The sequence below is a fragment of the Saccopteryx leptura genome, chromosome 3, assembly GCF_036850995.1.
Source record: "Saccopteryx leptura isolate mSacLep1 chromosome 3, mSacLep1_pri_phased_curated, whole genome shotgun sequence".
Taxonomy (NCBI): domain Eukaryota; kingdom Metazoa; phylum Chordata; class Mammalia; order Chiroptera; family Emballonuridae; genus Saccopteryx; species Saccopteryx leptura.
Window position 1 is genome coordinate 340,093,128 of NC_089505.1, and position 11,987 is coordinate 340,105,114.

The 11,987-nt window shown below is 38.6% G+C and overlaps 1 protein-coding gene across 1 annotated transcript in view; it reads left to right on the forward strand.

Moving 5' to 3' along the window:
• ATP6V1C1 (ATPase H+ transporting V1 subunit C1) overlaps positions 1 to 11,769 on the forward strand; it is a 39,261-nt gene extending 27,492 nt beyond the window's left edge. Inside the window, exons 7-13 of the mRNA XM_066379275.1 lie at positions 912 to 1,010; positions 3,301 to 3,369; positions 6,655 to 6,747; positions 6,855 to 6,948; positions 7,878 to 7,975; positions 8,807 to 8,933; positions 10,915 to 11,769. Coding sequence (XP_066235372.1) covers positions 912 to 1,010; positions 3,301 to 3,369; positions 6,655 to 6,747; positions 6,855 to 6,948; positions 7,878 to 7,975; positions 8,807 to 8,933; positions 10,915 to 11,010 — 676 coding nt within the window. The 3' untranslated portion in view covers positions 11,011 to 11,769. The remainder of the gene's footprint in view (positions 1 to 911; positions 1,011 to 3,300; positions 3,370 to 6,654; positions 6,748 to 6,854; positions 6,949 to 7,877; positions 7,976 to 8,806; positions 8,934 to 10,914) is intronic.
• Positions 11,770 to 11,987: the final 218 nt, after the last annotated feature.

The following is an 11,987-nucleotide window of genomic DNA, read 5'->3' on the forward strand; positions in this document are numbered from 1 at the left end:
CATGGAAAAAAGTTTATTAATTGAGTCTAGTCAAAGTAGATATGAGACTGATTTATTATATTTGTTTCATAAATAATACTTGTGACTGAAACTTAGGAGTTTAGCCTTGGTTTATCCCTTTATGCATTTGATGAAAACAATGTCTAAAATTTGTTTTAAATCAAATAGTTTAATTGTATAATCTGCTTAAAAGAATTCTATAGAAGAATATTTTTATAATGTAATACTTGTCCTTTGTTTTCTAAGTTTAGATTTTTTTACACATTAAGTTTTCTTAAAATTGAACACACTTCTTTTAGTTGATCTCTGTGTAGTATGACTACTTCAAGTGCAGCATTAAGCAGTTAACTGTTGAAATTAGCATTTATATTCCAGAGGAAAAGTTGGTTGATATATGTACTATCAGTGATGCAAACAGGCAAGACATTTCCATTATGAAATGATCAGTACTAGGAAACTAAATGAAGACTGATAGAGTTGATTTTTGGGTTAACTAACCCAAATTGCCTGTTATCAAATCATACCCAGGGAGAGGGAAGAATACTAAAGGTTGTGCTTAGATGATATAATTTCATAATTACAATGAAATAGACTTTAATTGATATCTAATGAATAATACTTTCCCAGTCAATATATTATATACGTAATCAAGAGGAGAGCCGAGTTACATTAATTAAAGCAAACACATATGGAGACACAAGAGGCAGCTTTTGATAAATGTTGACGTTTCTTTGGTTACAGAGGTGAGAAATGCTCAGCTAAATTTTGACAACTTATAAAGTAAAAAATGTTAACTAGACTAATGTCTCTTAAGATGTCTGTATAGTATATGTGAGTATAATTAGCTTGCTTTTTCTTGTGTAATGGGAGCACATAATTATCAGCCTAAAGATTTTTTTCTTCTTCCTCAGAGGAAGTTTGCTAACTAGAAGTCTAGCAGAAATTGTGAAGAAGGATGACTTTGTTCTTGATTCCGAGTATCTCATCACATTGCTGGTCGTAGTTCCCAAGTATGTCTTTTTAATATAAAGGTTTTTACTTGTTAAAGTACAAGAAAAATGTTTGTATCTGATATTGTAATTTGAGTTTTTCCGTAAAACCCAGTGTAAGGGACTGTCAGCTGTCATTGGTTCTGTCCACCAACCATACCCAGGTGGCGCTGTCAGTAGAATTTAGTTCACAACTTGAGATGTGAATTGTATTATAAATTGAGATTCCAAATTGAATTTTGCAGCTTAGTAGAGTTGGCTCATTAAAAAGTTAAGTAATGTGAAATTATTTGATTTATAAAATAAATTTCCAGTTTTCACCTGACCTGTGGTGGCGTAGTGGGTAAAGCGTCACCCTGGAACACTGAGGTTGCCAGTTTGAAACCCTGGGCTTGCTTGGTCAAAGCACATATGGGAGTTGATGCTTCTCACTTTCCCCTCCTTCCCCCCCCCACTTCCTCCCCTCTCTAAAAATTAATATGACTTTGCAAGCCATATGGTCTCTGTTATAACTACTCAAGGCTGCCCATCAACTTTGTGGTTTAACTGAAAGCAGTCATACACATAATATATACACAAATGGATGCGACTGTGTTATAATAAAACTTTATAAAACAGGCATGGGCTGTGGGCTTAGGCTAGATTAGATAACCCTTTGAACTCTTTTTTAGACTAGGTCTTCTATGTGAATTACCATTTGATCATAGTTAATGTTGGTTAAATGAAACCTTTGGACACTTGGAAGTTTAGAACTGCGCGCGCGTGTGTGTGTGTGTGTGTGTGTGTGTGAGAGAGAGAGAGAGAGAGAGAGAGAGAGAGAGAGAGAGAAACACTACTCCTGTTTTCACTTCTGACCTACACTGAAGTCTCGCTCAGGGAATCCTTGGAGCCTCTGCCTTTGGATATTCGGGACTCTTCCAGAGCATCATTACATGAAGTCTGTGCTCCCGTTTTTATTTGGTTAGGAAACTGAGGGTATTGGAGCATGATGCTCCCTGGAAAGGGGCGGGACAGCACCTCCACCAGATTGACAGTGGCTGCAGTATTATGTGACTTCTGCTGTCCCCTCCCTGAAGAGTGCACTGTTCTCTGCCTCTGGAGAAGGGCTTACACCTAGGGTTTGGCTTCTAAAGTTGTGTTTTAGTTATATAATTCATGCCTGTTATGCTAGAATGCTGATTATTTATAATAATTTCTGTGTATCTGTGTTTTTATAATACATAGGAAAATAACATTTACCCAGATAAAAGATTTTTCTCATTCATACTTTATTCAAAAATTTGTGTTTAAAACCAGAAATTTTCATAGTTTTCTGTACACTATAGTTGAAACATAGTATTCAATTATAGGCACCTTAAATAATGAATTTTTTATTTATCCTGGCCTACAGATACTATAGTTCTCTCTTTTAAATCACAAACATAAGTGCCTTTCTCCACCCCCAGAAGCTGGTGTTCTTAAGAGAGGCTCTTGCAGAATGCCCTGTGCAGCATGGTTACCGGCACTGTTTGCTCAACACTTCCTGCACTCTGAGCTTTCAGTAAATACGGTTTCACCCAGCCTTTCAGAATAGCCACCGGAAAGAAGTGATAGTGGTTTTGGCGTGGCCTTTTCTTTTTTGAAAAGTGAAGTAATATATTTCAGTCCTAAGGTTTATTTATTTATTTATTTATGTATGTATGTATTTTTTACAGAGACAGAGAGTGAGTCAGACAAGAGGGATAGACAGGAACAGAGAGAGATGAGAAGCATCAATCACTAGTTTTTCATTGTGCATTGCAACACCTTAGTTGTTCATTGATTGCTTTCTCATATGTGCCTTGACCGCAGGCCTTCAGCAGACCCAGTAACCCCTTGTTGGACCCAGCGACGTTGGGTTCAAGCTGGTAGGTTTTGGCCCAAACCAGATGAGCCCGTGCTCAATCTGGCGACCTCGGGGTCTCGAACCTGGGTCCTCTGCATCCCAGTCCAATGCTCCATCCACTGCGCCACCGCCCGGTCAGGCTCAGTCCTAAGGTTTAAAAGTAATTTAGAGTCTATACTTTGCTTTCCTTCCTTTCTAAACTTAACTCCAGAATGTGTCTGCTTCGCAGTAGTACTGGATATAAGAGGGTGGTGAGCTGTAGCTCCTGCTTCACTCTGTATTTGAAATTCATTCTCAGTAGGAAACTTGACTATTTCTGTTACATAGATTTGGCACATACTCACTGTAGCCAGGTTTCCTGTTTGTCCCATTATTCTTTCTCTTTCTGGATGAGGCGGGAGGTAGGACTTGGTTTTCTTTTCCATGCTTATTGTATCTTTTCTGCAGGTTAAACCACCACGACTGGATTAAGCAGTATGAAACACTAGCTGAAATGGTAGTTCCGAGATCCAGCAAGTAAGTAGTAGTCTTTGTAACCCTCATTTTTTTTCTAGAATTCCTTTTCAGTTTGGCTGTTGGGTTAGGAAATATCTTTGCTATCTTTGTGGTAAATTTATAGTTTCAGAGCCATCTTTTTCACCTTATAAATGAGTTATATTAACTCTAGGTATGATCATTTTAGACCTGAAAGGGATTTGCACAGTCTGATTGACCCACTCATGTTTGTGGAGGTAGACGTTTGAGGCACAGAGTGGAGTGGTTCGCCCGGAGTCACACATTCTTAGTGCCGGGCTAGAACTGGAAGCTGGGTCCCTGCTTGGACTGTTCCTCCTGCCCTGCGCTGCCTTCTGAGAGTCAGTCAGTATTGCTGTGCACCTGGGGTGTGTCTCTAGTGCCTCGTTCCCTGTGGGAAGGGAGTGAACCGAAATGGCTGCTGGAGCACTGCTGTGCTGATCTCCAGACATTGACCCTCACCTTCTAGTGAGCACAGATTCCACCTAGTTTATACTCTTCTTAAAACAAAAACAAAAACTTTTACTCAGTGCTTTCTAATTTATGGATTAACGTACATTATCCCGTTTTATATTTCTAGCAGTTCTGTGAAGTATTCTTGTAGACAAAGTCAGAATGCAGAAGACTTCAGTAGTGGCCTAAAGCATGCGGGTGACCAGGTGTCCCGGGCAGAGTTAGGACTGGCACGCGGTCTTCCAGTCCAGGCCCAGGCCCTATGCTCTTGGCACAGTACCATGTCATCTTTTCCTATATTCTGTTACTGCACACAGATGTTCTTTGAGAAAATATTAAATGTGCTGTATATGTACCCTCAAAGGCTCTTTTGTACGGGCATGCCTCAAGAGGCGGCAGGTGGTGAAAGAAGGTGTAGCACGTGGTAAGGAAGTGGTATTAGTAAGACCGGGCCCGTGAAATACTTCCTTTTCCAGTTTCATTGTGTCAGATGGGAGGTAGCTTAGTGTAATGGAAAGAGTCCTGGCCCCAGGGACCTGAGTTCTATTGCTGGTTCTGCTGCCAACTTGCTGTGTGACCTGGGGTAAGTCTTTTAACTTCTCTGGGCCACAGTTTCTTCATCTGTAAAATGAGGATAGCACCTTCCTTGTACATGTTATGAGGTTATTTTTCGACTTGATAAGTTTGACAGAATATAAAAGTAATATGGTCATTTTTATAGTTAAACAAATGTTGATTTTTTGGGGACCTAAACCACAAACCTGTGCTCATCATGAATTTTGGGGGTTGGGGGGGCAGGGCTAAACCTTTCACTTACACCAGCCCTTCACATGGTGAACTGAAGATTAATGTTGTGTCTTCATACTGGTTGTCCTGACAGTAATGCCTCTTACACCTTGTGCTAATTGGGGATTAAAGCCGTGGAAGTCGCCTCTGTCTGGGAGGCGGGGGAAGGAGCAGAGTAAGGGACCTGAGCACACAGTGTGTCCATCCAAATTGTACACGTGTGCCAGGCCCGAGTTCCAGGGGAGTGGTGTGTTGGCTAGTTAAGTAGGTCCAGGTTTACTCTAAAAGGACTTTAAATTACTGCTTTAGAGATGTACAGCTTTTGAAAATCACTTTAGTAGTTCCCAGGAAAATGTCAGGTAGTAACAGTTGAGCACAGCCAACACCTGTCTTCTGAATGACCATAAGTGCTCACTGACCACCTGCGAGTTCCCAGCCGTTCCCCACTCGGTGAAAACATCTGTTCTCTATTTCTCAGTGCAAAAGTCATTGGAATCGCTGAATTTAAAGCTTACTGTTTAAACTTAGTCTTCAAGAACAGAGCAGTCGTCAGCCAGTATTGTGGGAGGATGGTTAATTCACATGGGCAGATGGGCTTTAGTGAGTTAGTCTGGAAGTTTGTCCACTGTTTAGGAAAGATCTCCACAACTTGATGCTAGATTTTTTGGTTATCATAATAACAAATTTTTGAGAAGTTGTTAATGTGCTACTTATTGTCCTAAGTGCTGTAGTTTTAGCTCAGTTATAAGTAGTAATACTTTGACTTGTTGCTTCGTGGCACAGCTTCAGTGCCTATCTTGGGAGGAGTGAAGATGAAAGTAGAATTCTGAGGTAGAAGAATAGAATGAAAAATACCATCTTAAACCTAAAACGGTTTCATATTAAAATTCATAAAGTCAAGCATTTTGCAAAATATTCTACCTAAAGTCTTAAACGATTGGATAATTGGAAATACTGCTGTTATTGTGTGGTTATGTGCAAGAATGTATGTAAGTGCCATGTCAGTGTCATGGCCGAAGAGGTGGAGGCTGGGGTGCTGTTCTGCCTGCTTTTTTTGGTTGGAAAACTGTTCAGAAAGGTGCTTATCACTAGTACTATCAGAATTATCACTTCTTTTTATCTATTTTTTCTTGTCAAGATAATTTGGGTGGGTCAGATCGCTGGTTCTCTTTTTCCCTTCTCTGTTGCTAGAAACAGTACCACAGACTCACTGGTGCTTCATAGAGCTTTTAGTTCAGGGAGCTGGCGCTCCAGATGAGATGCAGGAGCCTCGCTAGGGAGGCCTGGAAGAAACCGCACTGGCCATTGTGCACAGGAAACTTCCTTATGTTTTGGAACAGAGGTTGCAAAGATCACTTTTGTGAAGAAAAGCAGGGAAGATGTCTTGACAGAGAAACAGATGGGTTGAGTAGGGAGTAGAGAAGGTGGTAGGTCTTTTCCGTGGTGCCCTGAGAGCTGTGACTGGGTAGAAATGCTCATCTCACTAGGATCTTCTTACATAGAGCCCTGAGATGCATAAAGCATGTTTTTTCAGAGCTTATTTGGATAGTTGCGTTAGTTAATTTTTGATCCTAGGGTGTGATGGGAGAGAAGGGGAGATATGAGACAGGAGGTTCTGGCAGTGCAGGGTGGGGGTGAGGCTGGAGAGAGGAAGAGAAGAATTAAGAATTGGGTTTCTGGAAGAGAGGAGGATGCTTAGCAAGGAAATGAGGAGACTGGGAATAAACTGGCCACGGGACAGTTTTGCCTCGATCAGCCTGGCACTGATATAGATCGAAAAGCATGGTTCTTAGAGTTGGGATGCTTTACTTGAGTTTATATTTAATATTGTTGGTTAACGGGCAGTAACTATTGTTGGTTAGGGGCAGTAACTATAATTAATATAGGGCTGTTATGGTAAGCAAAGGCATCATAGCACTCGGCGTGTCTTGGTGTTTGAGGCAGGTTTGGGAAGGGCTGTCGTACCCTACTCTTTGTCCTCCTCCACTGTTCTCAATATGAAAGAGAGCAAGTAAACACAAAGTTTTACACTGACTCTTTTTTCCATAGTGTTCTCTCAGAGGACCAAGATAGTTACCTCTGTAATGTCACCTTGTTTAGGAAGGCAGTTGATGACTTCAGGCACAAAGCCAGGGAAAACAAGTAAGATTATTATTATTATTATTATCATTATTATTTTGCTTGCTTTTTAATTTGTTAAATCACCTATACATGGTGTGGTCAATTTTGTGTTTTCCCCCCAAATTTAGATTCATTGTTCGTGACTTCCAGTACAATGAAGAGGAGATGAAAGCGGATAAAGAAGAAATGAACAGGCTTTCTACTGACAAGAAAAAGCAATTTGTATGTGCCTCTAATGTTTAGTTATGTCAAAGTTAAGCAGAAGAAACAGATGTTGCTTTTATTTGATTTAAAAGAAAGTAAAACTTCAATATTGCTCTTAAGACATTTAATTATTTTTCTATTAAGTAATCAGTGAATTTTTTCTAAACAAGCTTAGATTTGTGAATAGTTATCTTAAAATGCATACTTAAAATTAATTATTTCATCCAATTCCATATTAGAAATTAATTTCAAATGCAGTGTTTTAGTTAAAGCCTCTGTAGTGGGAGGACTTATTTAAGTAGTAGTTTTCTCTTTCTAGCAAGAATATTCATTTCCTTGAGGCAAATTTTTTTAATGCCACAATATTTTACCAAAGCAATTTGTATTTAAACCATTGGGGAATTAAGTGTCCTAGGCCAGTGGTTGGCAAATTCATTAGTCAGCAGAGCCGAATATCAACAGGACAACGATTGAAATTTCCTTTGAGAGCCAAATTTTTTAAACTTAAACTATATAGGCAGGTACATTCCTTATAGAGGTAGCGCCCGCACGTGGTATTTTGTGGAAGAGCCACACTAAAGGGGCCAAAGAGCTGTGTGTGGCTCGTGAGCCGCGGTTTGCCGACCAGTGTCCAGGCAAAATGGGGACTAGAGTGGATTTGGCATCCGCTTCCTCGCCATCTTTGAATGTAGGATTATTGTGAAGACCAGAGGATTGTATGAAAGAGGAGACATGATTAATGAAAAGGTATTGTTCTTGTAATGAAAGAGAAAATAAAGGCAAATTTTATTTAAAATTATTTCTAAGCACTTTATAAACCATATTATCTCAGTTGAGAGGAAACTAACCCTTACCAAATAATGTCTAATAAAGCCACTTGGTTTCTCTAATTCCTAATTGCCATTTTTAAGACCAAATTTATGGTGCTTTTTTTTCCCCTTTCTTAGGGACCGCTTGTGCGGTGGCTGAAAGTGAATTTCAGTGAAGCGTTTATTGCGTGGATTCATGTGAAAGCTTTGAGGGTTTTTGTTGAATCTGTTTTAAGGTAAAGAAAGTTAATTGAGCAACTTGGATCTGAAGAGCTCATAGATGCCTCTGTATTGGACTTTTTTATTGTAACACACAGTCCAGTAATAGGAAATTGACTTGTAGAAGCCAAAGGACCAATCATGAGGAAGAGATTAGATCATACGGCCTGTTATGCGCATATCAGTTGTGTCCCTTAACACCAGGTTTAGAAAAAGAGATCCATGCTGCTGCACTCTGATTCTTTTTTTCTGTATCAATTTAAGTTAAAAGCAGATCATAAAATATTAGCCAGTGTTTAAAAGGAAGATCTTTCAGATACTTACATGTAGTTTGGTACATAGTATACTAATGACTTATTTGAAATAATTCTTTCATTTAACCTAAAATACTTAATATTTTGACATACTTAAAATCTAAATCATCTTGTGACCCTCTGTAAATGTTACTCATATTAGTCATTGCTAAAGACTTATCTGCAACAATGCTCACTATTTTTAAATTACTTTGCATGACTAGAAATGGTGGGTAATCTCATGTTGTTTATCATGAAAGTATTTACCAAGTTTACATATTATCACTGCTTACTGAGGTTTTTCATAGATTCCCTTAAAAACTGAACAGTAATTAAAGTAATTCCTAATAGACAGTTGGCTCTCATTTTAAAGAAAACTACCTAGTGGACAATATGAACCAGAGAAGGTTTGAGTTTCTATGTATATTAGTTGAGCTTCTAAAGTTAGTGGTTAAAATGAGATACCATCTCCCCATTAGCTATGATTAAAGAAGGATATGAGAATATTTGCTGTGTGTTTGCTTGTGTTACACACTGTTTTTACTTCCTTATCAGGTATGGCTTACCAGTGAACTTCCAAGCAATGCTACTTCAGCCCAATAAGAAAACAATGAAGAAACTCAGAGAAGTATTACATGAATTGTACAAACATCTAGATAGCAGTGCTGCAGCTATTATTGATGTACGTACTTATTAGCTTTGTAGAACAGGAACCGGAATAAAATTTCAGAAAATGTTGTGAAAGATATTGAATAGAAAAGGAATATTGAATATCATGATAGCCGATTTTTCAAATTATTATTTTGAGATTCTCAATTAACATGTTAGATAAACATAGCAAGCAATTTACCTTGTTTACCATTTATGCTAGTGAAGGCTGATATTTTTAAAAGTCACTCAGGATCTTACTATAAATCGGATGTTTATTGTTGCAGAAATACAGAACCAACCAGTGATACTAGTTGTTTATAAAAATTATAAATGCAGGGAAGAAAATAAGTAGTTATTTTAACTTTATTAAAATAGTAGATGAGCATTGTAAAGGAAATTATTTTTCTAAAATTGTATGTGTTTATATCTTTTAAACAAAATATAAAGTATATGTTTTTTGGTCATTAATGTTTAAAATTGTAGTGAGCTTTTATTTTATTTTTTTATGTACCTTGACCGCAGGCCTTCAGCAGACTGAGTAACCCCTTGCTTGAGCCTGCGACGTTGGGCTCAAGCTAGTGAGCTTTTGCTCAAACCAGATGAGCCCTCACTCAAGCTGGCGACCTTGGGGTCTCGTACCTGGGTCTTCCACATCCCAGTCTGACACTCTATTGACTGTGCCACCGCCTGGTCAGGCCTTTTATATTTTTTATTTCAAATATCTACATTTTTTTTCTTTCTAATTTAGTATGGTATTATATCTCACATGTGTGTTTGAACCCATGAAAAATCAAGACTTTTTTAATAGAAGAAAACGCAAGAAATGACCTGCATTTTCATGGAATTGTTGATAAAATATAAGGTCCAAATATTTGCTAAATAATTTCCTACCAGTAAAGTCCTTTAACATGTATAATATACGATATCTTTAAAAATCATACTTGGTTTATTTATTTCTTTTTCTTCTTTTTTTGAGAAGCCAGGGAGGAGGCACATAGACTCCTGCATTTGCCCACCAGGGGGTCCAAATATTTGCTAAATAATTTCCTACCAGTAAAGTCCTTTAACATGTATAATATATGATATCTTTAAAAATCATACTTGGTTTATTTATTTCTTTTTCTTCTTTTTTTGAGAAGCCAGGGAGGAGGCACATAGACTCCTGCATGCGCCCACCAGGGGGCAATGCTCTGCCCATCTGGGTGCATTGCTCTGGAGCCATTTTTTTTTTGCATCTGAGGAGGAGGCCATGGAGCCATCCTCAGTGCCCAGGCCCACTTTGCTCCAGTTGAACCTTGGCTGTGGAAGGGGAAGAAAGAGAGAGAGAGAAGGGGGGGGGGAGGGTGGAGAAGCAGATAGGTGCTTCTCTTGTGTGCCCTGGCTGGGAATTGAACATGAGACTTCCACACACCAGGCCGATGCTCTACCACTGAGCCAACCAGCCAGGGCATTGGTTTATTTTTATTCAATATTTTATAAGCTTTGTATCCCATAAACTCAGTACCTCAAGCCTGAGATTAAAATAGCCCTGGCTGGGTAGCTCAGTTGGTTGCAGTGTTGTCCCAGGGCATCAAGGTTTTGCATTCGATCTTCAGACACATACGAGAGTCAACCAGTGAATGCATGGATGGGGTGGAGCAGTGGATTGATGTGTCTCTCTCTATCTCTCCCGCTCCCCCCCCCCCAAAAAAAAATCAATAAATAAAAATTTTAAAAATAACTTTTTACTGTGTACATAAAAAGTGACGGTCATGGCAAACACACACAGGTTTTGGAGTCAGAACACGCTTGAAGTTGGCCTTACTACTCACTGTGTTTTCTAGGGCAAGTCAGCCTCTGAGATTGTTGCCTCATTTGCAAAATGGATATGATAATGCCTACCTCAGTTTAAATTAGCACAATGCATAAACTTCGTTCAGAGTAGGTATTTAATAGAAGGAAAATGTTAATACTCTATTTCTTTGTTTGCTTTCTGTAAGTACATAACTGAATACTTTGTCTAATTTTCATAGGCACCTATGGATATTCCAGGCTTAAACCTGAGTCAACAAGAATACTACCCTTATGTGTACTACAAGATTGATTGCAACTTGCTGGAATTCAAGTAAAAATGAACTCCCAGCCCACCTTGTCCTTGTGTTGGTGTATGCTGACAGGAATCGGTTGAAGTATGACAGTACTTTTAACTTGATCATCCTCTGCTTGCTTCTGACCCCTTTTCCTGGATGAATTCTTCCATTGTGGTCCATTTCTGAACATTTTCTTTTTAAAGGAAAATGTATGTCTTGTTTCTTTTTATTGATCAGGTCTGTAAATGTGTACTAAAAAAAATCAGAGTATTTATAAACAGAGTAGTTTATTTAAAGAGGTCTTTCCTCATTAATGTTGTGATATGCACAATTCCATTTGTTACTATTGTGCACAGAAGCCTTGTTTACAAGGGAATGGTGTAAACATTTATACCATTTTGTTCACTGTATTTAGTAGACATAGTGTTAATAGTTACTGAATCGTGATGTAAAGAAATGTGACAATATTCAGATATATGCTTTCTGAATGTTTCAAATTACAGTCTCTGAACTTTGTTAACACCCACAGGAGAGAATAAAATGACCTGTGCAAAGGTGTATTGTGGCGTGTGTAACTTGAGATTATAGAGTTCAGCCTGTTTGTTTAATAAATGGGACCAGAGCTACCTTTCTATGCCACTTTCAGGATTTTGTTATATATGAGATGTGGCCTCTTCTGTCTGACTTGTGTTACTTAAATGTGTCAGATTTGAAGGTTATTTTTCCACACATGATGGGTATCTACATGTAGACGCCAGAGTCGTTCTCAGTTGGGAAGTAGGGCCAGTTTTGAGTAAAGGACCGCAAAAACAATGCAGCTTTAGTACGTATTTTGTCTAAGTATTTACATGTTTTTAAATTCTATAATTATAAAAGCCTTCATTTTGAGGTTTATGACATAGTCTGAAAGGAGAAGCACTGCTAGCCTAAAGCTCTGCAGGGACTTGGTTTAGTGTCCAGAGAGCTTTAGGAGAGGGTTTGTGCACATGAGTCTCGTCTGCTCAGCAAGACAGCCC